This window comes from Protobothrops mucrosquamatus, unplaced genomic scaffold, assembly GCF_001527695.2.
Source record: "Protobothrops mucrosquamatus isolate PMUCROS unplaced genomic scaffold, P.Mucros_1.0 scaffold_294, whole genome shotgun sequence".
Taxonomy (NCBI): domain Eukaryota; kingdom Metazoa; phylum Chordata; class Lepidosauria; order Squamata; family Viperidae; genus Protobothrops; species Protobothrops mucrosquamatus.
The window spans coordinates 2,910,422-2,938,292 of NW_015386370.1; the positions used below are offsets into that span (position 1 = coordinate 2,910,422).

The 27,871-nt window shown below is 46.0% G+C and overlaps 1 protein-coding gene across 1 annotated transcript in view; it reads left to right on the top strand.

Moving 5' to 3' along the window:
* The window catches only part of NUF2 (NUF2 component of NDC80 kinetochore complex), an 86,546-nt gene extending 59,280 nt beyond the window's left edge, over positions 1-27,266 (top strand). The window contains exons 10-14 of the mRNA XM_015832035.1: positions 21,431-21,568; positions 23,114-23,254; positions 24,499-24,674; positions 25,453-25,588; positions 26,399-27,266. Of these exons, the coding sequence (XP_015687521.1) occupies positions 21,431-21,568; positions 23,114-23,254; positions 24,499-24,674; positions 25,453-25,588; positions 26,399-26,518 (711 nt within the window). The 3' untranslated portion in view covers positions 26,519-27,266. The remainder of the gene's footprint in view (positions 1-21,430; positions 21,569-23,113; positions 23,255-24,498; positions 24,675-25,452; positions 25,589-26,398) is intronic.
* The last annotated feature ends 605 nt before the right edge of the window (positions 27,267-27,871 follow it).

A 27,871-nucleotide genomic window follows, 5' to 3' on the forward strand; every position in this document is an offset into this window, starting at 1 on the left:
TCTCGCCTACATCGTCCATATAGGACGACTCGGGAACTCAACTCCTACCCCGGGCAGCTCACCTATCCCCTTATGCCCAGGGGAAAGGTATCAAGCCGTTTGACAGCAGATGCTAGCTGTCAAACCGGCTTTTACGCAAAACAGGCGGGAGGCAGCAAACAGCTGCGACCGACGAAATCGCCTGCCACCGGAAGTCCATTGCTCCACCATCTTGTTGGCGGCTTCCGCAGTCCCATTACTAGACGGGTGAAAAGCAGATGATAGACCTTGAGATGATCCAATTAATTTATGAAAGCTCCTCCAAAACTTAGCTGTGAACTGCACCCTTCTGTCCGAAATTATTCATTTAGGGGCTCCATGCAGCCGGCAGATATGTTTCAAGAACAGTTTAGTCAGTAGTTGGACAGACGGCAGGCGATGAAGTGGGCCTGCTTTGAAAACAGGTCTATCATAGTCCAGATGACTGTATGTCCTCTACTTTCAGGGAGGTCTACTATAAAGTCCAAAGTCCATGGTTGAGAAGGGTCTGCCACTGGCTGCAGTAACCCAGGGTGTCTTCCTTGAATTCTTTTCATGGTAGCATATACAGTACAACTCCTGACATAATTTTCCACATCCCGTTTTAACTCCGGCCACCAGAACTGCCGGCGGATGAGATGTAGAGTTTTTAAATAACCAGCGTCCAGCCTGTTTTACGTCATGGCTGTGTTTGAGAGCGTTAAGAAGGAGGGCTTCTGGCAAGTACAATTTCCCCCCCTTGTAAGCCTGCATGTTAGGGAGGTTTGATTGTCCTTGAACCATTGATTGGTGAGGAGCTCTTGTTTTATTTTCTTTGCCCCAGGGTCATCAGGATTAGGGGCCCTACGAGGCATGAGTTGAGCAGCAGTTTGTGGATTGGAGATAATTGCCTTGTTAATCTCTTCGCGCTGGTTTTTGTACTGGGGCAATCTGATTAGAGCATCAGCTAGTAAGTTTTTTCTTTCCGGAATGTACTTTAGAGTGAAGTTAAAACGATTAAAGTCCTTTAGTAGGGGGAGAGGGTATTTGTTTTTCACACTCACAGCATTCAGACCCTTATAATCCATGCACAGATGAAGAGACCCATCTTTTTTTTTCTTTAAACAACACGGGCTCCCACAGCAGACTTGGCCCGTTCAATGAACCCCCTCTCTAGGTTTTTATCCACGTATTACTGCATCTCCTCCATTTCGAGGAGGGACATAGCGTACATTCTCAGTCGTGGGAGTTTGGCTCCTGGCAACAGTTCGATGGAGCAATCATTGGGTTGGTGGGGAGGCAGAGTGTCGCATTCCTTCTCACTAAATGCCTCCACTAGGTCCCGTTACTCGCTGGGGATGAGTGGCTCACCTGGTGGTGGTGAGGCTGCCATGTGCGCTCGCTCGTTGGGTGGGTTAAAGTTTCCTGTAACGTTTGTTGAATAAATGGGGGGCTTGGGCCCTATAGGTAGTCTCACAGTCCTCATTCCCTTCTCCCACCAGATAAACGGCTTCCATTTGTCCAGCCAGGCTAATCCTAGGATCACAGCCTCAGTCGTTTTTGGAGTCACCAGGAAGCGAATGAACTCCCAGTGCTCACCTATTTCTAAGCGTAGAGGCTCAGTTAATTGCGTGACTAAAGTCCCTCCCATCAGGGAGCCATCGGCTTGCTCAAATCTCAGGGGTTTGGAGAGCAGTTTTGCTCGTATGCCCATTTTCATGGCAAATGGCAAGCTAATGATGCACCGGGAGCATTGAGAATCGACTAGCACTTTTAAATCTACCTGTGCCCCCGTCTTAGGGATTACGAGTTTGGCAGGTAGAGAGAAAGGTGGGATGTGTCGACTCACCATCGCTGTTGAAAGAGAGTAGAGCGGGGACGGATCCAGCCTAAGTCCCAGCATCCTCCTGTGTGGGGGATGTGACTTGGGCAACAGGTTCCTGTATGATCCAGTTGGATTTCTCTCTCGTTGGCTGCTGGGCAGGTTTCTTTCTCGTTGCTGGTCCCGGTCTGTTTTGCTGTTGGGAGTAGGGGACTGGGCAATTCGGTGCTCGATGTCCCTGCTGTCCGCATCGGAAGCACTTGATCGGCAGGCCTGCAGGTGGCCCGGGACTTTCAGCAGCCGCAGCAGTTGGAGGTTTTTGGGGGGAGGTTGCCGCTTCGGTTGGTCTGGCCTCAACTCGGCTTCAGGTGGGGGAGGCTTCCTATAGCGGGCAAGCTAGCCTTACCGCTGTCTGGTACCATTCCTGGAGCTGATCAGGTACTGCTCGATAGATGCAGGCCTGAGAGAGGTGATCGTCTAATCCTTCTTTGAAGTGATTAGACTAGGGACTGCTCAGGCCACCTCTCTATCCGACCAGCTTTCTTGCGAAACTCTCGTATGTACTTTAAAGCAGGCCTACCGGCTTGCTTTATCTTATGGATTTGTTCTTCTGCTTTGAGGGCAATGGATGGGTCCTCAAACCTTGCTCTCAGTCCTAGGAGGAAGAGATGGGGGTCCTCCAGTTCGGTGGCTTGCTCGTCATATAAATTATTCAGCCATTCGGATGCCTCTCCCTCTAAGCTGGACGCAAGCACGATGACCATAGGCGGCTGGGTCCGAGTAGCGATAGGCACAGCAGTTCAAATGAGAGCACACTTGGTTGAGAAAAAAAAATCAGCTTCTCTGGGTCTCCATCAAAGATTGCTCTGAAAGGTGGAGCAATCAATGGTTGCTAGGCCCCTCACTGTGGCTATTGCACCCCCGGTTGCTGCTGACCCCACCCTGGCAGCTGCCGCATTCCCAGTGGTTGTACGTTTGGGGGCTGTTGCCCCCCCCGCTGTTGCTGCATTACCGGCAGCTGTGGCACCCTCAGTTGATGTAGGCCCCCCAATGGTTGCTCTCTGGGTGGGGGCTGTTGCCATCCTCCCTGCTGCTGGTCTGCAGGGAGCTGTTGCATCCTCAATTGCTATAGGCCCCCAGGCAGCCTCGGAGAAGGGTGTTGCTGGATCCCTATTGTTTGCGGACCCCTCAGTGGTTGCTGTACGTTCAGGGGCGGCAACCAACCCCCTTGCTGCAGCCATCCTCCCACCGGTTGCTGGTCTCCTGGCTTCTGCATCACCCCAAGTTGTTGCAAGGCCTCTATTAGCTACTGCAAACTCAGGGGTTGCGACCATCCCAACTGCTGTTGCCTTGGCAGTGACTGCTGACCTTCCACCTGCGGGGGCTGCCATATTCCCCATTGCTGCAGAGGGCCCAGACTGGGTGATTAATATGTCTGGGGATTCGCTGTCCTGGCCGCTGCCCGGCCCTCATCGGCGGCGGTCGGGGCTTCTGGAGGGGCGGCGACTGGAGCTGTCTCTCTCTGTGGGGCTGGAGGCCCTGATAGGGGGCTTCAGGGGCAGGAAAGCTGCCTGATCTGCGAAGGAGGGGCTGGGGGTTCCTCTTGGCAGGAGCTGGTGTCTGCCTGGTCGATCATCCTGATCGCTGGCGTTTTGGGAACGGGAAGGTTGCTCTCCGTTTCTCATCTCTAACTCTTCGAACTTTTCCACCAACTTCTCCACTGACTGACTACAAGCTGCGGACAGGTATTTCCACTCACCTGAGTCCTCAGTGGCGGACAATTTGGTATTTCTCCACCGATTCGGGGAACACAACATGCGGGAATCCATTGGTAGCTCAACTTCGTCTGCCTTTGAAGCATTTGAGGGTGGCAAGGCCGTCTCGAGTTGTCTGGAGTCTCCGCTGGGCTGGGTCCATTCCAATGACCAGATCAGCTGACCTTGCAGTTTGGGTTTTTCCCCCAGCTGGGAGGCCTGAAAAAGCTCCTTTCTCCAATCATGATGACCGTAGCATCCACCAATGGGTTATCATAGCCTTCCTGCTCAGTTGAGACTAAGCAAAACTTTAGCCACGCCTCCTCTGGGTGATTCCTCCCCAGTTCTTGCTTAGTCTCAGCTCAGTTAGAACGCAAGTATTTTGGCTCCTCAGCTAGGCTATTGAGTTAATTGAATTGAGTAATTTTTTTGTAGTTTAATTGGTTTTCTTGATTCTAAGTTTGTTTAGCATATTAATTGGCTTCTAAATTTGTCAAATTGCAGTAGATCAGGAGCAAATTCGACACTTGAGCTCCTGTGCTTTTGCAGGCCTGTAGGTCTGCAGAAGCCTTGCAGGCTGTATTTCAGCCGCGCCGGATCGCCAGAGCATTTAGCCTCCAATCAGCTGTTTGACGCTGAAATGGAGGCTTGGATTTATCGGAGGTTCCTGGGAACGCGTTTCTGCTGGTGGCCTCGTTTTTCCAACCTCGTGGCCACGAGGTAGCTGCTGCTGACGACGATCCGGATCGCAGCGGAGGCTGCGCGCCCAACCGCAAGTGCCTAATTGTTGCAGAAGGGGAGAAAGGGCCTTTTTTCGGCCAAATCCCTTCTCAAACCTGTGCAGTCCGGTGGGATTGCCTCAGTTGGGGGAAGTATTTCTTTGGCGGACGCCATTTTGGGAGACAGAGAGTCTCACGGTGGCCATTTTGTCTTGCGACTGAGAGGGCGTGGCCGCCATTTCCAGACCAGGCCTCTTATTTAACTTTCCTTATTGTGTTTTCTGGCTTTGAGAGAGGAAATTCTTTGTCCTTACTGGCAAAATTCCTATTAATACCCTTTGGTTCCTTGATTCAACTTCTAAAGGAGGTCATTGCTTTATTCCCCTAGGGATTACAGCTATTGGCAAGGGGGGGATTTATATACATATACTACCTTACCTTGCATTTAATCTCATTATACATCACAAACCTTGTTGCTTCTCTTTGTTTCTTGAAGGGAATTTTTACAATCCACCTGTTCATATTAGCTCGCGGCGCTGTGCCTGCAGGGCCTGGACAGGCAGTGCTAGAGTGCTGTCTGGCTGTTTTGTCATTGTGGTTCATCAGGGCACGGGTCGTTTCCCTCTCTGATAACAGGTCTGCGTGTTATTTCCCCCCTTCCTGGATATCTCTTTTCGGAATATCCAGTGCACAATGGCTGACAGTGCTACTCCTCAGTCATCGCAGGGCTCTGAAGTTCCCCCTGCGCAAAAAAAGCGCAGATCTTCTGAATTAACAGCGGGGGGAAAGAAAAAGGCCAAAACAAAAAACTTAGAGCCCTCTAAAGCTGCTGAGCGAGAGGCCTCGAGGAGACATCAGGCGCTAGAAAAAGAATTTTCCAGAGTTCAAAGTCTCAGGTCCAGCGAGGTTGAAGTGGTTTCCCCACTCCACTGGACCCTTCCCCATTTGGGTCTCAATTAGCGCCTTCTCAGGAAGCCCACAGGGCTTGGTCTCCTCAGGGGGAAACTGAACAGGCTGGTCCCTCTTTTTCTTCTCCTCCCCCGCCTCCTCCTCCTCCATCCTTTTCTTCCATGGCACAACAGGCTTCTGATACAGGGTACACCTCCAATGCTGCTGGCATTGGTTTTTCAGGCCAACAGGAGGCTTGGTCAGAGCAGTTCCAGACGTTTATGCAACATGCCTTTGACCAGTTCATGGCTTCATCTTTGGGCCATAGACTTCCACAGGTAACACCTTCTCCTCCCACTGTCATGCTACAAACAGGACATGTCCTGTTGGCTGGAACTGGTGAATCTGAGACTTCCTCTCAGTTAGAGGAGGAGGAATCCGTGGATTTGGAGACGGCAGACATTCCCCTATCAGAGGATGAAGAGGCTATTCCGGATCCGACTTCGGGCCTGTTTGATCCTTCCCTATTCAAATCCTTGCTTATGAAGGCTTGTGCTACTGCCAAATTGGCGGAGGAACAGGAGCCCCAACCTTCTACCTCCGCTGCACAAGAATCTAATCCCCTGTTCGCTGAACAGGTAGTGGAAGAGAGACAAATTCCTTGTCCAAAGGTGTTCCGCCACTGTGGAAAAACAGTGGTCATCACTGGCTACTCTGCCCTCTCCAAGTAGCACGGAAAAGAAACTCTTTAATGTCTCTTCCTCCTTTGCTTCCCTTCTAGAAGTGCCTACTGTTGATGCCCCACTCACGTCGTTGTTTTCTACATCCACGATTCCGGGGGATATGGCTGAAGCCCTGAAGGCGGAGGAAAAGAGGTTTGAGTTTTCTCTCCGCAGAGCTCACCAGGCCTCTGCTTGGGCCATAAAGGCTGCTACCTCTTCGTCCTTTTTTGCAAGGACGTCCATTATGTGGCTTTGCGAATTGCAGGCCCTGATTCCCCCTGACCAGGTGCGCGCACACCAGACAGTAGGCAAGCTGCTTGCCGCATCAGAATATGAAGCTGATGCATCTCTACATTCTGCCAGGTACTCCGCAAGGTCTATTGCGGCCACTGTTTCGTCCCGCAGGTTACTGTGGTTGAAGCAGTGGAGGGCGGATTTAAAATCCAAATGGCACTTGTCAACGGACAAGTATAGTGGTTCTAAACTATTTGGTCCCATTCTGGAACCTTATCTTATAGAAGGGAAAGATAAGCGCAAAATTCTTGCTCAACCTTCTAAGAGGCCGGACAAAAGGCCTCAGCAGGAATTTCGCAGACAAGCCTTTCGTTCAAGTGGTTCATGGAAGTGGAGGCAGCCCTTTCGGGCCGGTCAATCCTGGGATTGGACCAGGAGTTCTAGACCCTTCTTTCCCAAGCAGGACAGACAGCTGGAACGCCAAGGTCAGGCGCCCAGAGGTCAATTCCAATCAAAGCGTTCCTTTCGTGGATCAGGGGGCCGTCCTTACAGGCGGTCCAAGTGATGCCAATGGAGATCCTCCTATTGGTCGCTTAGCGTTGTTCAGCGACGCTTGTGAGGCCACCACAAACGACTCTTGGGTAAGGGAGACAGTAAGGTACGGTCTCGCCCTCGAGTTTATATCAATCCCTCCAGACCGTTTTATTCAATGCCCCACATCAAGAAATTCAAGCAAGGCCGAGTTGGTATCCACGGCCATCTCCCACCTATTAGAGATCGAGGCCATAGAACCGGTGCCACCGGGCCAGATGGGAAAGGGGTTCTATTCCATTCTATTCGTTGTTCCCAAGGCCTCGGGGGGCTGGAGGGCCATATTGGATCTAAAGGGACTCAATTATTTCCTAGTCTACAGGAAATTCAAGATGCAGTCCCTCAGATCTATTCTAGCCAGTATCGGGAAAGGGGATTTCCTCTCCTCTATAGACCTGACGGAGGCGTACCTCCATGTTCCCATTCTCCCACAACACCGCAGATTCCTCCGGTTCTGTCACGCGCACCGGCATTATCAATACCGGGCCCTGCCATTCGGACTGTCCTCAGCACCTCGGGTGTTCACAAAAATTTTGGCAGTTTTGGCTGCCCATCTTAGGTTGATTCTGGTGCGCATGCAGTGCTATCTGGACGATATCATTATCCAGTCCAGTTCCTTCCGTTCTGCCCAATCAGATCTTCAACTCACAATAAATACTCTTCAAGTTCACGGATTTTCCGTGAACTTCAAGAAGAGTCACATAAACCCCTCAACTCGTCTCCTCCATCTGGGAGCACTCATAGATTCCAATCTTTGCATGGTTTACCTCTCTCAGGAACGCAAAGACAGTATTTGGGCACTTGCCCTCAAGATACGGAGGGAGAAGAAGGTTCTGCTGGTCCAGCTGTCCCAGTTGTTGGGGAAGATGGTCTCCTGCCTGGGGATTGTTCCGTGGGCCAGGCTCCATTCCAGGAGGCTCCAGTGGTTCCTCCTTCCCTTCCAGAAACGGAACGTGAGTGCCTCCACAAGGAAGGTAAGAGTTCCGTTCCACACACTGCTGTCCCTCGTGTGGTGGACCTCACCGGCAATAGACAAAGGTTCCCTGTTCAAGGAACCTACAAGGCTCACGTTGACTACGGACGCCAGCCTGTTTGGCTGGGGCGCCCATCTGCAGACCCACATGGCGCAGGGTCAATGGTCCCAGTCAGATTTAGCGCACATCAACTGGTTGGAACTCAGGGCAATCCATCTGACACTCCATCACTTTTCCTCCCTCGTGGCGGGCAGGCACGTGCTGATCTTGATGGACAACGTCGCCGCCGAGGCCCATGTCAACAGACAGGGAGGGACCCGGTCGTGGTCTCTCATGTTGGAGGCCTGGGATCTGGGTCTGTGGGCGGAGTCCAACCTGGAATCCATCAGTGCAGAACACATATCAGGGGTAGCGAATCAGCAAGCAGATTCACTGAGCAGGGTCACGGTCGACCACTTGGAGTGGCGCCTGGACCCGGTTCTGTTCAGGGACATATCAGAGAGGTTCGGAGAGCCACAAGTGGATCTGTTTGCCTCTCAGGTGAATACCCAGTTACCAAGGTTTTTCACGAGGTTCCCCTCACGGGGGGTGGAGGAAACGGATGCTCTTCGCAGTCCGTGGCCCAGGGGTCTCCTTTATGCGTTCCCTCCTCTGCCGCTGATACCAGCAACCATCCGCAAACTTCTCTTAGAACAGGCGGAGTTACTCTTAGTGGTCCCATATTGGCCGAGGCGGCCGTGGTTTGCCGACCTCGTGGACTTGTCACTCTCTCCTCCGTGGCAGATTCCGTCGGATCGCATATCACTCTCCCAGGGGAGACTTCAACATCCGGAACCCCAGTGGCTCCAATTAGCCGTTTGGCACTTGAGCGGGAGAGTCTAACCAGGCAGGCCTATTCGCCGGGGGTCATCTCAATACAGGCTTCGAGACGACCCTCTACCAATAGAATTTATGATGCGACGTGGAGGAACTTCTCCACATGGTGTGAAAAGCGGAATCTTCGTCCTTTGACGGTCACCATCCCTCAGATTTTGGACTACCTCTTGGACGGTTTAAATAAGGGTCTTTCGCATAGTACCATCCGCAGACAGATTGCAGCCTTATCTACTGTCCTCGCGTGTGACAACCTGGTCCCCTTATCACAGCATCCTGCTGTTCTGGCCTTTTTAAAGGGGGCCCTACACACTGCACCTCCTAGGGTACACCGTTTTCCCTCTTGGGACCTACCTCTGGTGTTGCAAGCCATCACGGGATCGCCGTTTGAGCCCATCCAGTCTTGCTCCCTCAGGTTCCTTTCACTGAAGGTTGCCTTTCTGGTGGCTATCACTTCGGCCAGGCGCATTTCTGAACTGGCCGCATTGTCGGTCAGGAGTGACTTGTGTTTGTTTTTGGAGGACAGAGTGGCCCTTCGTTTGGATCCCTCTTTCATTCCGAAAATGAACACCTGGTTCCACAGGTCCCAAGATTTGATTCTTCCGGACTTATGTCCCAACCCTTCTTATCGTCTGGAGAAGAGTTGGCATACCTTGGATGTACGCAGGGCTCTGCGTTGTTATATTAAGAGGACAGCGGTTTTCCGCAAATCGGAGGCTCTATTTGTCTCCTTTCAGCCCTCTTCTATGGGACAGAAGGTTTCATCTTCCACCATTGGGAGGTGGATTCGGGCATGCATCGCTCACGCCTATGGGTCGCAGTCTCTAGCGGTTCCCGCATGCATTACTGCGCATTCCACACGTAGCGCGGCCACGTCAGCGGCTTGGTCTACCCAGGCTTCCGTGGAGGAGATCTGTAGGGCTGCAACTTGGTCCTCTCCCTCATCTTTCATCAAGCATTACAGGCTTGATAAGTTTGCTTCTGCGGATGCTTCATTTGGCAGGAGGGTTTTGCAACAGGTAGTTTCTTCTCGGGACACACATATCTAGATTTCCCTCCCTAGGGGACACGTAGCTTTGGTATGTCCCATTGGTGGATGCTACGGTCATCATGATTGGAGAAAAGAGCGTTGTCTTACCTGAACGCCTTTTCTCAGCATGATCCACACCTGCCCTTTTGCAACAATCTAGGCAGGTGTTGTTTTGTGAGGAGCCATTGCGTTGACCTTGTCAGGTATGCTTCACCTCAAGAACTGGGGAGGAACTGCCCAGAGGAGGCGTGGCTAAAGTTTTGCTTAGTCTCAACTGAGCAGGAAGGCTATGATAACCCATTGGTGGATGCTACGTCATCATGCTGAGAAAAGGCGTTCAAGTAAGACAACACTCTTTTTCCAACGGCACGCTGGCTGTCGCTCCCCCCACTGGGGTAGCAGCTGCTGCCAGGGTGCTTGCTTCAGGCGTTTTCTCTTTCTCCAGCACTGGAGATGGAGGATCCACAGAATGGGTTGACACTGTATTCCTGCCCAATCAGATCAAGTCAGCCAAAGTTGTCACGCCCCGTCCTGGGCTTTAGATCCCAGTCTTGACTTGATCTTGCCCATGGACAGAACGTACAACTCTGGCTCTTAGGTACAGTCTAGACTATCTGTGATTTCCCCATCTCCCTTATATTAATTTTAATTTCTGACAATTCGGCTTTCCCTTCAAAAACTTGTTCAGCGATTCTCAGTCACCACTCTCAGCTCTGTCGTGGGGGGGGAAATTACAGGGAGGTAGAAGGGGGCCCCTTCTCTCTCCCCTCCCCCCAGGAGCTCTAAAACACGACTGAGTTCCGTGGTCTAACAGCTGTTAGACCCCAGGGAATCCTTCGGAGCTCGCGGCTGCGGCTCCGACCATCAGCGAAACCGATTCCCTTCCAATTTACCTTAAATTCTTGAAGTGAAGCCCACTTATTTTCTGCGCCTTACGGCCCCTCGATCGCCAAAGGGAGCTAACCGGGCTTGCACACGCCCAATAAAACGCACCCCGATCAGCCTTCACAGGGAATTGCTCGGAGATTGCGGCTGCGACTCCAGCGGTTGAATTCAATTATTGAAGAGGGGAAAGTTTTTCTTCACTTTCGGCGTTTCTCGGCTCCTCGTTCAAGAATTAGGCTTGAGGCGCGCGCGCGCGCCTCAAACGGCTGGCAACGATCAGCATTTTAGGCGGCTGATCGGAGAGCGGGGAAAAGAAAGGCCGTTTCTCTTAGGGCAGTCTTTTCTTCGGCTAATAGCACGCTTCAAACAGGGGGCCCATTCCTCTCAGGACTGAGAACTCGCAATCCGGCCATTATTTGTGCGCGCACGACCGCCATTTTGAAACCGCGCGGTCGCAAAAAGGTCGGTTCAGCGCTTGAGTGGACATTCGGGGGGAGGGGATCTTCCCTCTTGTGGGCTCCGCTGTTGTCCCTTCTAAAGGGTTTTTTTTTTAAATTGAAGGGCCCGTCGGCTTCAGAGCAGTTAATTGCCTTTGTTCTCCAACGGCTTCAGTTTAGGACCCAGGCCATCATTAGGACCTGGCCGCCATTTTGGGGGACGAGTTGAAGTTTAGCCCCAGTCAGGCCTCAAATCTCTAGACTCTGACCGCCATTTTTAGGGCACAGGGAGAACGTTCCTGGCCTAGGCCTGGGAGTTCAGAACTGCCCCAAACAGGCATAATTCCTAATCGGCATTTAAAATTCCATTGATCATACTATTTGGCATTCTTCTCCTCAGACTTGGTGTCTCCTATTATAATTTAGGCCTCATTGTCTTTTGGACACGGGGGAGTACCTTGTGGTGCTCCTGAATTTTTTGGGCCTTAGGATATCAGGTGGTCCCACAGAGCACCTTTTATTATCCTTTTTCGAGCAGAGCGGATTCCAGGCATACCCGGTTGTGTGTCTGTCCTGTCCGCATAAGAAAGTCAGCTGCTCTTACAGTTGTGTCCGGGTTTCCAGACGTACCCGATAGTGCGCCTGTCCTTCCCGTTGACTAATTTTCTCTTGATACCGGGGGGTCCCCACGAGTCCCTGTGTTATCGGAGAATGGAAGCTACTGACCCTCCCTCTAGGGGTATTGTCCCCTCTTCAGCGGTCCCCACAACTTCTGTCCAACCTCCTATGGAGGGATCTGACAAGACCTCATCCAAAAATAAGGTCAGATCCACTAGCAAAACCTCCAAGAGGGCAGAGAAACAGGCCAACAGGAGACACCAAGCCTTAGAAAAAGAATTCTCTAGGGCACAAAAAATAGCTAGGTTGGATAATCCCCAAGATGAGGGTCTGTCTTATGTCCACATGCCCCAATCATCAGCTACACGTACGCACCATGGGACTCCGGAAGCTACCTTCTCTCCCACAACAGCTGGGCTTCGACCAGTTGAGCCCCTCTCCTTCCCTTCAGAGGATCGGCTGGCCCTATTAATTGCGCAGGCAGTTGACTGCGCTCTTGACGCAAGGGCCGTACCACCTAGACCGATCAGTACTGACCCTCTGCCCATTATTGACCAAGGGCCTGTAACTCAGTATGCACCCTCCTCACCTTCTGGATCATCATATTCTGAGGGACTGTCAATTCAGGTCCAAGGCAACGAGCAGGAGTTTCCCATGTCTGATGAGGAGGAATCCTCTGCTGAGGCCCCTTCATTTAGCGGCATGTTTAACCCTTCCTCCTTTGTGACCTTACTCCGCAAGGTCTCATCCACAGCACAGCCCAGGGCTGAACCTCCCTCGTCATCTGCCACGGTTTCCCCTGACTCAGAATTCGATCCTAACTTTACTGAGCCAGTGGCAGCACAACACCGGATTCCTTGCCCTCCCATGTTTCTGACCGCTGTCCAGAAACAATGGGCGTCTCCGGCCTCTCTTCCTCTCCCAAGTGCTACAGACAAAAAGCTTTACAACGTGGCCAAGGACCTGGAGGAGGCTCTAGAGGTACCTGCTGTGGATGAACCCTTTGGACCCTTAGTCTCCCCTACCGCCATAGCTGGGGATGTTTCTGAAGCCCTCAAGGCAGAAGACCGTAAGTGTGAGCTAGCCTTTCGTAAAACTCACCAGGCAACTGCTTGGGCGATTAGAGCGGCCACCTCGGCATCCTTCTTTAACAGGGCTGCTCATCGCTGGCTCAAACAGCTCCAAGCCCGTACCCCGGAAGATGACATTCAATCACATCAGGAACTTAGCAAGATGGTGGCGGCCCTGGAGTATGCATCAGATGCAACTCTCCAGGCCTCCAAGTTTGCCTCCAAGGCCATGGCATCCAGCATCTCGGGACGCCACATGCTTTGGCTCAAACACTGGCACACGGACGCCAAGTCCAAGTGGCGTCTGGCGGCAGCTCCGTACCAAGGAGGCAAACTGTTTGGTGAGGCTTTGAACCCCTACCTCACCGAGAATAAGGATAAGCGTAAGGTCCTTAGCCATATTCTCAAGAAACCAGAGAAGCGTCAGAATTATTTTTCCCGTCGGCAGTCCTTTCGGGCCGGGAACAGGTATAATTACTCACAGCCTTTCCGGCCAGACAGGACAGACAGGACAAGCAGTATGACCGGCAGGCAACCAAACCCAGACAACAGTTTCAGGGTAAGCGGCCCTTTCGAGGGAGCGGCCAGCCATTCCGCCGCTCCAGGTGACTCCCTGACGGTCCCTCCCATAGGGGGCAGACTGTCTCGGTTCGCCCACCAATGGGAGGCTACCACCACGGACGCATGGGTCCTCAAAACCATAAATTCCGGCCTTTACCTGGAGTTCACCTCCGACCCACCGACCAGATTCATTTCTTGCCCATACCCTCGAAATCATGCCAAGAGGGTACTGATGGGCGAAGCCATCCAGCATCTGCTGGACATACGAGCCATAAAAACCGTTCCGGAGGACCAGATAGGTCGGGGATTTTACTCCATCCTCTTTGTCGTGCCAAAAGCATCGGGGATGGAGAGCCATTTTGGACCTAAAGGCCTTGAATTATCATCTTGTATATCGCAAATTCAAGATGCAAACGCTCAGATCCATCTTAGGAAGCGTAAGAAGGGGGGACTTTCTGACGTCTATCGACCTCACGGAAGCATACCTCCATGTCCCCATCTCTCTCGCCCACCGGAGGTTCCTACGGTTCGTATACAAGGGCCGGCACTATCAGTACAAGGCCTTTCCCTTCAGTCTCTCTTCGGCTCCCAGGGTGTTTACCAAGATCCTGGCGGTCCTGGCAGCTCACTTAAGGATGGTACCGGTCAGAGTCCAATGTCACCTGGACAACATCCTGATCCAATCATCTTCCGTCCACTCTGCCAGGACAGATCTCGAACTGGTGGTAAGGCTGCTCCAGGACCACGGGTTCTCTGTGAACTTCCCCAAGAGCCACATGGTCCCCACTACAAGGCTACTACATCTAGGGGCCATCATAGACACGAAGGAGTGTCGGGTGTATTTGTCTCAGGAGCGNTATCCAAACTACTAGGTCAAATGATCTCAACTATAGCAATAGTCCCGTGGTCCAGGCTTCACTCCAGGGAACTGCAGTGGTTTCTTCTCCCCTTTCAGAGGCAGAACCTCAGTGCCTCTCACCAAAGGGTGAGACTTCCACCTCAGGTCCTGAGATCTCTCTCATGGTGGCTGTCCCCCGCAGTACTCAAAGGGTCGCAATTCAAGGAACCGGACCGTACATTACTCACAACCGATGCCAGCCTGTTTGGCTGGGGTGCACACCTACAATCGAATTGGACACAGGGTCGTTGGTCCCACTCGGACCTTCGGCACAACATAAACTGGCTGGAGCTTCGGGCCATCCACCTAGCCCTACAACATTTCCACAGCCTGGTACGACGGCGTCACGTGCTAGTCCTCACGGACAACGTGACGGCCAAAGCCCACATGAACAGGCAGGGGGGCACTTGATCCCGATCTCTTCTAAACGAGTCGCAGTTACTGGGAGCTTGGGCGGAACACAATCTGGCTTCCATCAAAGCCGATCACATCTCGGGGAAGGACAATACTCAGGCCAACATGTTGAGCTATAGACCACTCAAAGTGGAAGCTCCACCCGAGGGTCTTCAAGGAGGCGTGCCATCGCTTCGGCCTGCCGCTGGTGGACCTTTTTGCGTCCCCGGCCAATGCCCAACTACCACGGTTCTTCTCCCGGTTCCCGTCTCAAGGAGCGGAGCAGACAGATGCGCTTCGCAATGCTTGGCCCCGGGGTCTGCTTTTATGCATTCCCCCCTCTCCCTCTCCTCCCGGCAGTGGTATGCAAGCTACTCCGGGAGGAAGCAGAGATTCTGTTGGTAGCCCCTTATTGGCCGAGGAGGCCCTGGTTCGCCGACCTGATGAGTCTCTCCATCTCGGACTCATGGCGAATTCCCCCGGACAGGGTATCACTCAGCCAGGGGTTAATCATCCATCCGGATCCCCAATGGCTCCAATTAGCCGTTTGGCACTTGAGCACTCTTACTTATCACAACAGTCCTGTTCATTGAAGGTAATTGAGGTAATCCAGGCTTCCCGTCGCCCTTCTACGAACCGCATTTATGAGGCCACGTGGAAAAAAATTTGTGATTGGGCCTCCAGGCGTCACTTGTCACTCTCACAGCTCACTATTCCCCATATTCTGGAATTTCTGCTGGACAGCCTGGAGAGGGGCCTGGCACCTAACACTTTACGCAGACAAGTGGCTGCTCTTTCTACTGTACTCACTTGTGCATCCGTAGGCTCCTTAGGACACCACCCGCTGATCCGCTCTTTCCTTAAAGGAGCAACTAACTCCAGGCCACCTGCAGTGCATAGGTACCCTTCCTGGGAACTGCCTCGTGTACTTCGGGCCCTGACGAAGCCACCTTTCGAGCCCTTAGCGACATGCAACGTTTGCCACTTGTCCCACAAAGTGGCTTTCTTAGTGGCCATTACATCAGCTCGTCGGATCTCCGAGCTGGCTGCTCTATCGGTCCGCAAGGACCTTTGTATATTCCATTCAGACAGAGTGGTACTTCGCCTTGATCCCACCTTCGTTCCGAAGGTGAACTCATTTTTTCATAGGACTCAGGAGATTGTCCTCCCGGATTTTTGTCCTAACTCTTCATGTACCCAGGAACGGCAGTGGCATTGCTTAGATCTCCGTAGGGCGCTCCGTTACTATATTTCACGGACAGCGGATTTCCGTAGGTCAGAGGCCCTGTTCGTATCCTTTCACCCGTCCTCCAGGGGTCGGAAGGTATCCTCTTCCACGATCGGCAAGTGGATTAGGGCTTGCATCGCAGGAGCATATCAAGCGGCGTCATTGCCGGTTCCACAACGGGTGACAGCTCACTCCACACGGAGTGCGTCTACGTCTGCAGCCTGGGCCACTCAAGCGTCCATTGAGGATGTATGCAGAGCGGCCACTTGGTCCTCACCATCACAATTCATTCATCACTACAAAATTGATAAATTTGCCTCGGTGGAGGCCTCCTTCGGCAGAAGGGTCCTCCAACAGGTGGTACACCAAAGTGTCACTCCCGACCGGTCTATTTCCCACCCTCAGGGACTATAAGCTTTGGTAGGTCCCATTCTGTGGATCCTCCATCTCCAGTGCTGGAGAAGGGGCGTTGTCTTACCTGAACGCCTTTTCTCAGCACAGAGATGGAGGATCCACATCCCTCCCTCGATTCTGGGGGTTCCTAGTAACTAGGGTACTTAGCTTGTGAGCCAGTACGTTCTTGGTCAGTCAATGGCTACGCTCGCGTCAAGACTGGGATCTAAAGCCCAGGACGGGGCGTGACAACTTTGGCTGACTTGATCTGATTGGGCAGGAATACAGTCTCAACCCATTCTGTGGATCCTCCATCTCCGTGCTGAGAAAAGGCGTTCAGGTAAGACAACTCCCCTTCTCCATGCTGAACTCTTCCCTGAATCTTTGTCAACTTGTCCCTCAATTCTAAGGACAGCAACTGGGCCTCGGGACCCCTAGATAGTTAGGGAAGTTGGAGATTTTGGCTTAATGTCATGGTTCCGACAGATGAAACTCTTCAAACAACTTCGAGGCATTGTTTTACCTTAAAGAATCTTTATTCGAGTAGCATAGCATCGGTACGTACATAGGCAAAGTCAAAATCTGAATTCCCCCCCCCCCCGAGCACATAATATCAAAGCACAATTCCCTCCTCTAATTAACAGTCATAAATCACATTCTCCAATTAGTTTGAAATGCCGGCTTTTCCTCCAGTTCTTCAACCCGCCATTTCTTATTATCTCTTATTTCAAAAAGCCTTGGTTCTCATCCTAGTTACAGTATTGTTATGTCTAACTAAACTCCCATGCACATTCCTCCTCCTCCCCCCCAGTATCATCTAATTCTAAGAGTAAAACATGAGAAGGAAAATGGCTGCATCTCCATATGTTGACAAAGCAAGACCATCTGATGTTAGCAGCGTTGACAGTGAGTATCTTTGAAAAATATTTCAGAGATGTTATATTTTAAAATCATAGAATCAAAGGGCTGGAAGGGACCTTGGAGGTCTTCTAGTTCAACCCCCTGCCCATGGCAGGAGACCTTATATCATCCCAGGTAAATGGTTGTCCAATCTTTTCTTGAAAACCTCCAGTGATGGTTCACCCACAATTCTGGGAAGCAAACTGTTCCATTGCTTAATTGTTCACAATGTCAAGAAATTTCTTCTTAATTCCAGTTTGGATCTCTCTTTAATGATCTATCCATTACTCCTTGTCCTGTCTTCAGGTGCTTTGGAAAATAAACCAAGCCCTCTTTTCTGTGACAGCCCCTCAAGCACTGGAAGACAGCTATGTGTCAGGGCCCACTTCAATATCTCATCCTAAGAAAGCAGAACTTGTGGAAGAGGTTTCTTCCAAAAGGAGCTTTTATTAGGAGAAGCTGATAGTAGGCATAATAGACAGGATCTGAAGGTTTCCCACCAGATCGATAGGTAAAAAGTATCCCAAGCATAACCCCACCCCATAGTTCATTCAGTCAGTTCAAACAGGTCAATCCCAAGATGTTAAGTTTGTTGTAGAAAAAAGGAGATAACATCAGGCTGTCTCCGGGCTGCAGCGATGTTTAGGCGGCTCTTCGCACCTTCCCTTGCGAACACGGAGATAAAGCAGTTGCCGGAAGTACATTCCATTCTCCTCACCCCTTTACTAGCTGACAACGGGAGAGAAAGTTCACAGAGGAAGAAATGCAGAAACAGCAGTGTTACATTGTAGCAATAGAGGAAAAACAAGGCAATAATCCTCAAGCGCTTCCCCCCTCCCCTCCAGGAGTATGGCAGAACCCAGGGAGAGAAGAGAGTGCAATTCGGATTTAGAAAAAAAAGGAAAGGAAGGAAAAGGCCCTTTAAAATATGGGTTCTGACACTATGGTCCTTTTCTTCAATAGGCTAGACCAGTGATGACGAACCTTTTAGAGACCAAGTGCCCAAACTGCAACCCAAAACCCACTTATTTATCACAAAGTGCCAGGGCTGCATCAACATTGTGGTGCCCTTGGGGGGGCAGGGGGCGTGGCCCACTGGGTGAGCATGGCTGCAGTGGTCACGGCAGACTGGGTGAGCGTGGCCAGGGCCAGGGCAGCGGGGGCCAGTCCCTTGTCATCTCTGGGGCATCCCCGGGGGGCTCTGAGTGCCGCCTCTGGCATGTGTGCCATAGGTTTGCCACCACTGGGCTAGTCATACCTAGTTCCCTTAACCATTCATCATACAGTTTAGCCTCCAAACCCTTTAACATTTGTGTTGCTGTTCTCTGCACTCTTTCTAAGTCTCAGCATCTTTTTTGTTTTGTGGTGACCAGAACTAGATGCAATATTCCAAGCATGGCCTTACTAATGCAGTACAAAGCAGTACTGTCACTTTTTGTGAACTTGATGATACTGCTCTGTTGTTGCAGCCCAGGACTATATTGGCTTTTTTTATTGCTGCTGGCTGATACTTAAGTGATGATCCACTAGGACACTTAGATACCTCTCATAGTTACTATTGTTGAGCCAGGTACAACCTATTCTATACCCGTGCATTTGATTTTTTCCTGCCTCGTTGCAGGACCTTACTTTTCCCACCACTGAACTGCATTTTGTTAGCTAGGGTGCAGTGCTCAAGTCTGTCAAATTTTATATCACTTCATGTTTATTTTGAGGTTAGATTTTTTTTTCCATTAGGGATGTGCAAGCCTTTTTGTATAAATCAGGTATCCCATACCCAGATCAAGGTATGTTTTGCCATTGAAGAAATCCAAAAAAATGAATTTTTGTCTGGTCCCAGGCCCAGAGTCTGTTGTAACAGAGGTATTTTAGGGTGGGAGGGAAGGTAAGCTAGCTATGTAGAGATGGGAGAAGGAGGGGAAAAACATATGTTATACCAGCATTGCCCTATTTATCCCTTAAGCCACCTTTTATTTTTCTTGATTGAAACCTATTTCCACCCATTTTGCTTGAGTGAGACTGTGTCCTCTATAGAATGGTCCAGATAAGCTTCAAGGCACAATGGATTTGCATTGTGCATCAAGCAAAACACTTTTTGTTTTTGCTTTTTGAAGATTGGAACCACATCAGCTCTTTGATTCATACATCAGAAATCAGCACTTTGGATTCAAAGGCAAAAAGATAGTTGAAAGCATGTAGGGGTGTGCATGTAATACCAGTTTGCAACTTTTTGAAACAGTCAAGTCTTTTATCAAGATCATGCAGTTGCTTTGCGTTCTTGGGAAAATATGCATTTGGTTTAACAATTTGCTGACATGTACTAACATGTACATCCCTGTGTGATCCTAAGTACCTCCTTTGAATTGAAATTACTGCACATCTTTTTAATAAGTGTGCGGGGGTGTTTTAATCTTTTGACAAATAACTTCTCCCTCTGCATAACGCACAGTTCAGAAATACTGCATGGGCAGAGGTAGACAAATTTCCTTTCCATCTATCCTTTTTTGTTCTATTTTATCTGCCATCAATCAATTTAAATCTATTTTTAATCTATTAAATGCTCCTAGACCAAACACAAGAAAAAGACCAGCAATACAATGCTCATAAAAAAGGTAAAATCTGTCATCTTCATTTACATCACTGATAGACTTGATTTGTTCTAATGTAGGCATTTTTTTCTCTTTGTGATGAGGGATGTTATATACTGCATACTATATTATAGTATTGATGTGAATTATGAACAGCATGGTCTATAATTCCACACCAGGTATGGAAACAGTACTCTTTCAGCACAAGCTACATTGCATTAAAAATGGCAGTAATACATGAAGCCCACCAGTATCATCCAGACTTGGCCTAAAATTTTCAACAAAAAAACCCCAGTATGGTATTTATCAGAAATGAAGTCAGCTCTGAATGTAAAATGATATTTCCTTCCCCATCATGAAGATGAATGAGAAGCAAGTTTATTCTGAGTGTTACCTGGTTTCCCTGTCTTGTGAGTTGAAGTAACCAAATTGTATTTCACACACACACACCCCATGTGTATGAACAAAGAAGTGCAAGGCAAGGACAAAAACATTTAATATTGACAGAATTAATATACATGGCCTTACTCTGAAGTAACTTTAGTGGGTCTTATTCCTAGATAAGTATGCATAGCCTCACTTATTATCTACGTATGACAGGGAGGGACAGGGTCAACATATTTGTCCTGACCTCGATGGTAACAATTTCCCAGGAGACTACTGTTGCAAATACTCCCACTTTAGATTTTTTCTGAACTTACTGGTTTTGAAATAGAGCAGTATCCATTACTGTCTGTTCCATGTTTTCCAGAACAGTTTTGGAAGTGCCAGATATTGCAACAGCAGAATTTTAAAACTGCAAAATTCTCAGAGATCCCCAGCAAAGACATAACAAAATATCCTGTCTCTTTGATGCCATCTAATGATGGAGAGGAATCATGTTTTTTCAAATATCTACCTCTGTATTGAAAGAAATGGGTTGCTTTCTTTTCCTTTTCAGCAGCCTGATGCTGGGTGACTGCCAAAAAAAGCTATTTATGTTCTTTCAGACTGAGTAACTGACCATAGGAACCACATTCTTCCTAAATGTAAATTAAATTTATCATAGTTACTCTTTAGTATACATATCAGAAAAAGAGTAATCATGAGCAGAATCAAATTCATATTCTTTCAGCAAACAACAAATCTTCTTGTAACCCTTGAAGAAATAAAACCTATGGCAAACACGTCAAACCATTACAGACAAAATGTACTATTGACAGCATCATCATAGAATATTGCAACTGTCCTTACAGGTTGCCTAATCCAATTCTTTGTTCAAATTCACTAGTAGAATCTGTAATACATGGGCATTCAACCTCTCTATAAACACTTATGTTCAATAAACATTGCACAAGGCACAAACATAGCTCATACATACATGTAAGCTTGGAGGCCAATCTCAGTAGAAGTTTTATGCATTTGGAAATGTGTGCTGCAATCTCCAAGTCCATTAACAAAAAGATACAGGAAACGTCAGTGATGCAGAGTACAAGGATAAATAAGTAACTGATTTTGGCAACAACATTTTCCAGCCTCTAAATCTGGAGAGAAAATATTTATTGACAAAATATCTAAGTATAAAACAATGCAATGCAATGAAAATGCAATCTTAAATCTGGTCAAATAGAGAACTTTATATTTAAGAATGCCTCGCTATCTATTTTATGTATGTTTTTTTGTGTATTGCTTATAAGAAAATTACCAGTCCTGCAATTTATTCATGTTAAAAGAAATGACTGTTGGACTCTTATTCCTTCTCTCCAAATGTATACACTAACACTGAAAATTTAGCTGCTTAAGATTTATTTGATAATCAAATGATTCTAAACTACTGAAAGCATTAGGATTAAAAAAATGTATTCTCAATAAACAGAACGATCTGAAACTGGCAATCTGTTATCTAAAACAAGAACAAGAGCAATTGAAGTCCAGGATTACAGAGTCTCCAGAGAAACTCACTAATTGCAGGGAACGGATGAAACAGACACAGCAGAAGATTAAAAAAGACAAGGTGAATCTTAATATTAAAGGCATTTTAATTGCCTTATCATAGCAATTAAAATTGATAAAATCAATATTTGTCAGATTTGCCTCCCATAGCTTCAGCTTCTATGGTTTCCTAAAATTAAGTTAAATTCATAAGAATATACATTTTTCAAAATTAATGCAATTAACTGTATCTTACATATGTGTTGTAATAATGAAAGCCAGTAAAAAATTGTATCAGAACTGCAAAATTTGACAACTGCCTCAACTTTGTTCTACCTTTTCTATGTCTACAGAAATATTTAAATTCATGTCCTCCCAGTCACTCAGCTGTACTTCAGGATTAGTATTGTTCCCTAACCATGGTTCCAAAGTATTTAGCTCTTCATTAATTGAATCAATTTATTTCCAGCTCAGATAACCCCATCAAAGGAACTATTGTGAAGACAGGTTTGCAGCAGTAATGCCACAGGCTGGAAGTAGTCTGTTCTCCAGAGGCTGGTGGCAGTCTGCTCTCTATTTCCAAGATCTCCTATGTCCTGACTCCTAAGCTCTTTCCTCTTTTTTTGAGGTTAAGCACCAGAGTGCCACACCATTGTTTCACCAAATTTTAAAAATTGAGGGCAAGTGTAATTTTTTTCTTCTTTCCAGTGAATGGTTGAGTTTTTTTTGTTTTTAATCTCTAGTATTTGTGGAGCATAATAAAAGTTTATCATTCTTATATAAAAAGAGTAAATAGATACACTATATAGATACACAGATATTTCTTTTAGCTCAGAAATATACTTAACTCCTTACCTTCATCAATTGTTAGTTTCACCCAGATGAGTAGAGCCTAATATAGTGCCAACTAGTTTGCCCATTGTTAATCAGCAAATTTGCAGCTAATTTAATAACAAAATTTATAAGTCAAACAACTAAGGCAGATATAATGCTCAGACTGAACAGTTTGCACACCAGGTCTGAGAGAAATACAGAATAGGTGAAATCTTGCCTTAAAGGCAGTGTGCAGCCAATTCCAGTTAAAATGGAAAATACAGAAATCAATAATCCAATCAGAGTTGTAGTTGTAAAAGTCATGGATAGATCTAGAAGGTGGGATGCCACTAATAGGTATCTCTAGGAAAAAGTGAGGTACTAACTGAGAAGAAAGTTGTTATATCATGGAGTAAAATAATGGCCTGCCCTGGAGGCAGAGGTGTATCTTGTGCAGCACAGAAATGTTAATGAATCTATAGAGAAAAACACAGGAAAATTGTTTTGAATTTTTCCCCCGGAGCATTTTTATCCTAACCAAATTGAAAAAAAGGATTATAAAATATCAATGATTGAGATGTGAAACGTTTGGTATCTGAAAATTCATTATATCAAATATAAGATAATCTGTAACACAGTAGAAAACTTTAAATTATAAAATAAAAGATTGAAAGAAAGGAATCGCTGACAGCAGTAGTACTTCGGATTTAGAACACAAGACTGATTAGACAGTTGCATGTGGCTATAGGTATATTATAAACGTTGCAGCTCCACCCACACCAATCTCCTCGGTTCTGATTTTTTTATTATAAAGCAAGAAGTAATTGAGAAGTATGAAGCTTATAGAGACTTGGTAGAGATGTTTCCATCATGTCAACTGGAGGTCCAATTGTACCGAAAGAAAATGCAAACACAAGGAGCAAATATGGATAAGCTATCAAATATATTGGCCCAGGTTTGTGCTATTCAAATATAATATCATCTATTGAACTTGTTGATAAAATATTTTGAGGTACTTATTCTTAGTAGAATGTAGTCTGAAATAAATCATGGATTCAGCACAGCATTAGCAGAGAGTTCATAAAAGAAACATTTTTGCTTCATACATACACACAGGTACACATATTCTTTACTGAAGTTTGCCAAGTTCCTCTTCAAATTAGAAAAAAGTAATGGAAACCCATTACCTAGCCCCATTTTTCTTAATTTATATTAAATTTGAACAGGGAAAATTATATTCCTGTGGGAAATGGATTGGAAGGCAAAATCATATTTAAGATACATTGAGGCAGAGTAAGATTTTGTAAGGTTCTGCCTCGACTACTCCCAAGAAAGCGGAACTCTTGAAACGCATTGTTTCAAAAGGAACTTTTATTGAGAGATAGTGATAGCAAGAGAGCAAAGAAAGATCTAAAGTTTTCCTGTGTTAATTGCTACATTAAAACTTTTGTTTCACAAAACCCTACCCCAGAGCCCAACTGCCCAGTTTGCGTCCAGCCAAGCCACAGGTGCAAAGTTGTTATGGGAACCACAGCTGATAAGGGGTGGTTCCCAGGCACTTCACCAGATTTCGCAACGGGCTGGAGATAAGGCATATGGACCCTGGCACATTCCATTCCCCTTTTCACACCCAAAGATACACATCAAAGTTGAAGAACAAAGTAGAGGAAGTACAGCCACAAGCCCCCCTCCCAGCAGAGGAAAACCTCCCCCCTCCCACTAGAATGGCAGAGCCCCAAAAAGAACCATTGAAGGGGTTTCTGACAGATTTTGCCTAAGACCCCCAGTTTTACTAGCAGCAACTCATGCAAACAAACTCCTAGCAAGTTTTCCACGTTGCCATGAATTTTCATATTGCATAAATAGCTCATTTAATGTCAAGCCAATCTGGTATGAGCAGAATAGCACATTTCTTTAAGAATCCATAATAGAAAAACTCTAAAAAAACATTTGAAAATCAGTCTTTGAAACCTTGGGAAAACAATAGCGTATATCTCTGTTTAGTTTATTTTTTTCTCTTTGCAAGAATATTATGTAAATATTACACCTCTTTCAAAAGCTTTTCTTGCAAAATAAACTGGTTTACTAAATGTGGCTTGCTCAGATGTTGCATTTGTTTAGCTCTTGTTTAGCATTTGAAGTATTTTTGCTAATTAGTGATGTGTCTGCTACTTGCATTCTAAAACACTTGTTTTTCAGATCAGAACGTTAGAGGATCAGATTGAGAATAGCACAAGTGGATTCAAGAATGCTAAGACGGAGGAAATGTCATTGAAGAGATTAGTCACAGTTAAACGTGAAAAACATGCTGCTGTTGAAATCAAACTTAAAAAGATATGTGAGAATACTGAACTGCAGAAACAGGCAATAACTGAGTATGAATATTGTTAGATTGTTCTTTAATTCTGCTTATTTTGCTAGCATCTTGGATGCGATTCAAAATTAGCAATCTGAAAAAAACATACTAAAATATACTGCTTTCTGGAAAATAGGCATATTCTTGAAGATACACCTTTCCATATAGTTGAACTTCATGCTACTTTTCTATCCTTTAGCTCCCTGGTAAAAGTAACTAATAATGGCAACGACTTTAGTAAAATCTATTTGTCATTTCCAAATCATTCCCAATTCCACTGTAATTTTTCTCATTATCAAAAACCTCAAAATTAGGATTTGGATCCCAAAGGAATGCAAGCAAATGGAAAATTATGCTTGATCCTAAATAGTTTTGTCATTAATGCACATGACAATATTTACAACAGAAGATAGTACTGTATTCAGATAACATTCCTAAGAGACTAAAAAGCTATCCTTTATTGCCATTGATACTTCAAGGAGTTGATAGTAAGATATGGATTTGTTGTGCAGAAATCTTTTTTTCTTCCACTCACCCTACTATACAGAGTGAAGTGGAAGAAACTTGGACCATTTTCCAGTCCTGTCTGCTTTTGAGAATTAGGGCTGGTTGATGTTTCCCTATCCCAAATTTCATAGAAGAAATGGAACTTACTAGGAATGCCTTCAACCATTAAATAATAAACTATAGGATCCCAGTTTTTTAATGTTTATGACCCACTTTTTTCTGCATGAAAAGATTAATTAAATTTTAATTTGCGGGTGGTGCCTTTAAATAGTAAAAATATTATTTTCTAGATATTGCAATAAATTTCAAGAGAAGAGAGGAGCTGTCTGTGAAAAACTGACAGCAACAGACACAGAAATCATGCAACTCAAAGGTGTCATTCAACAGCTCAGTGACAATGTTGGGAAAGAGAAAGTGAAAGAGAAGGTGAGTGAGTGCAGCAGACGCTCATGCTGATGTAGCTTTTGTTAAAGCTCCTTCAGGCATGATATCATCTAGCCTGCTAATGTCATCTGCAGGGAGGAAAGCGTTTATGCATAGGGCTGTATATTCATTGGCTTCACTCTGCAGACATCGAAACTGAGCATGCCAATCCTTCCAGGGGGCAGGTATCATCTTAGTAACATTGGCCAGCCTTATCCGGGAATTCATTTGCTGAGTGCTTAGCATAGCATAATACCCGAATGGCTAGTGTTTTTAAGGTTTCACAATCCATGTAAAGCCAGCCCTTAAATGGCTCTAGAACAAAGATTTTAAAAAGTGTTGCACAAGACTTCATGTGGCACCAGCATTCCATTTCTTTGCCCTGGAGGCACAGATAAAATAGATAGGAGTCAAATACTTGGCACAGTTCTTTTTGCATTTTTTTATGTAGCTGGGAAAGTTTGAAGGGAGCAAATATGTGCAGTATGACTTGGAATTGCTTAACAAACCCATTTTGCCACTTAAAACTCTTTGGTAGCCCCTAGCCAAAATGTACCCTGGGTATGGTTGTCCTTGATAAGGTTGAACTCTTAAGCCTAAAGAAATTAAACAGCTTGGCTCTTGAGAAGTTGTAAGGATAAGAACATTTCATCCCAAATGTTTTTTAAAAAAATAAAAGAGATTTGATAGGATTAGCAAATGTCTTTTCTTTCTTAAAAATGAAAAATACATCACTTAGGGAAATGTATATAGAGATCTAATGTCTCTTATAAAAAAATAATGTCTGCTGATCTTTTCTTCTGCCTCTTTAAGGAGATCTACCTCAGCTTGAGGGTTGGCTTGGAGAAATACCATGAAAATCTGGCCAGGACAGTGAACAGCTACATATCATCCAGAGAAGAAAAAATTGCTCAATTAACTGGACTTTTTTGATACCATAATTCTAATTATTTTACATCATTTTCTTGTTCTAAAAATATGGAGTAGTCTGCTAATTGCAAGAACTGTAGAGCTTACAAATCTTTGTTGAAGAAGTGTCAAATGACTATTTTCTGCTTTCCATTATGTTAATATTTGTAACTGAATAGAATTGAGAGATGCAAACTTGAATTTGCTTTCATCAGATAATAATAGTAACTTACAAATGGACATATATTTGTAAATTTTCTTTAGTCATAAAGATTTGTGAATATAAAAGTTTATAAACCATAACCCAACATTTTCTCTGTTAAATTGGTTCTTTTTAATCACATTGTAAAATATCACTTGAATTTTCAGCAACAAATATTGGCCATTTAATTTTTTTAAATCTTGAGATCTTATGCACATTATTATAGATAGTTTCTGTAGTACCAATTATTTTAACAGCCCAAATCTCAGAAGATTACCAAGATACTGGTCTATAAGATACTGGCCTCCTTGCAGGAAATCTTGTAAACATTTGAGTGAGCACACCATGCTTTGCTAAGAATTTGTAATCTTGAAATTTGGGGTCCTATGAATGTCCTCTGAATGACTTGCATGAGCCACTGGCATCATGTTTCTGATTGTGGGCTTACATATGATGATTTAGAATTCTGCTAAAAAGAAAAAAAATTAAGAATTACTAACCTACAAGTTTCATTTTTCTACATAATAAAATCCAAATTTGATAATCTTGTGATGCATTAATGGTAATGTGTTTATAAGAAGCATAACATGGATAAAATTTTCTTTAAAAATTGTTAATTGTATCTAAAGGAATCATTAGCTCAATATTAATTGGCAACCCCAAATTCAGCATGTTGTGTGCTCCTGGCTACTTTCTTTCATGACCAGAAGCAAGCTCGCCTGACCAATAACCAGCCAAGACACAGTGAAGGCCTTTTGTTTTGTTTATTACAATAAGCGGGGAGAGAAGCTATCAAAGCTTGGTTCTCTCCAAAGTTTCAACCCAAAATATTCCCTTCTTTATACAACCCTATCCCAACTGCTATATCCCTCCTCTTTCCCCATTGGCTGAAGTGTCAAATGACTATTTTCTGCTTTCCATTATGTTAATATTTTTAACTGAATAGAATTGAGAGATGCAAACTTGAATTTGCTTTCATCAGATAATAATAGTAACTTACTCTTTCCAACCGCCTCCTACATATTTCCTGCTACATTCTAAATCATATATCACATGTACATTAAAATTAGGAGATAATTTATGCAAGGTGTGTCAGTTATTATTAATCAACTAATTGCAGATGCAATTGAGTTCTGGGCCCCTTTTTATGACTTAGAAAAATAGATTCTCCAGTA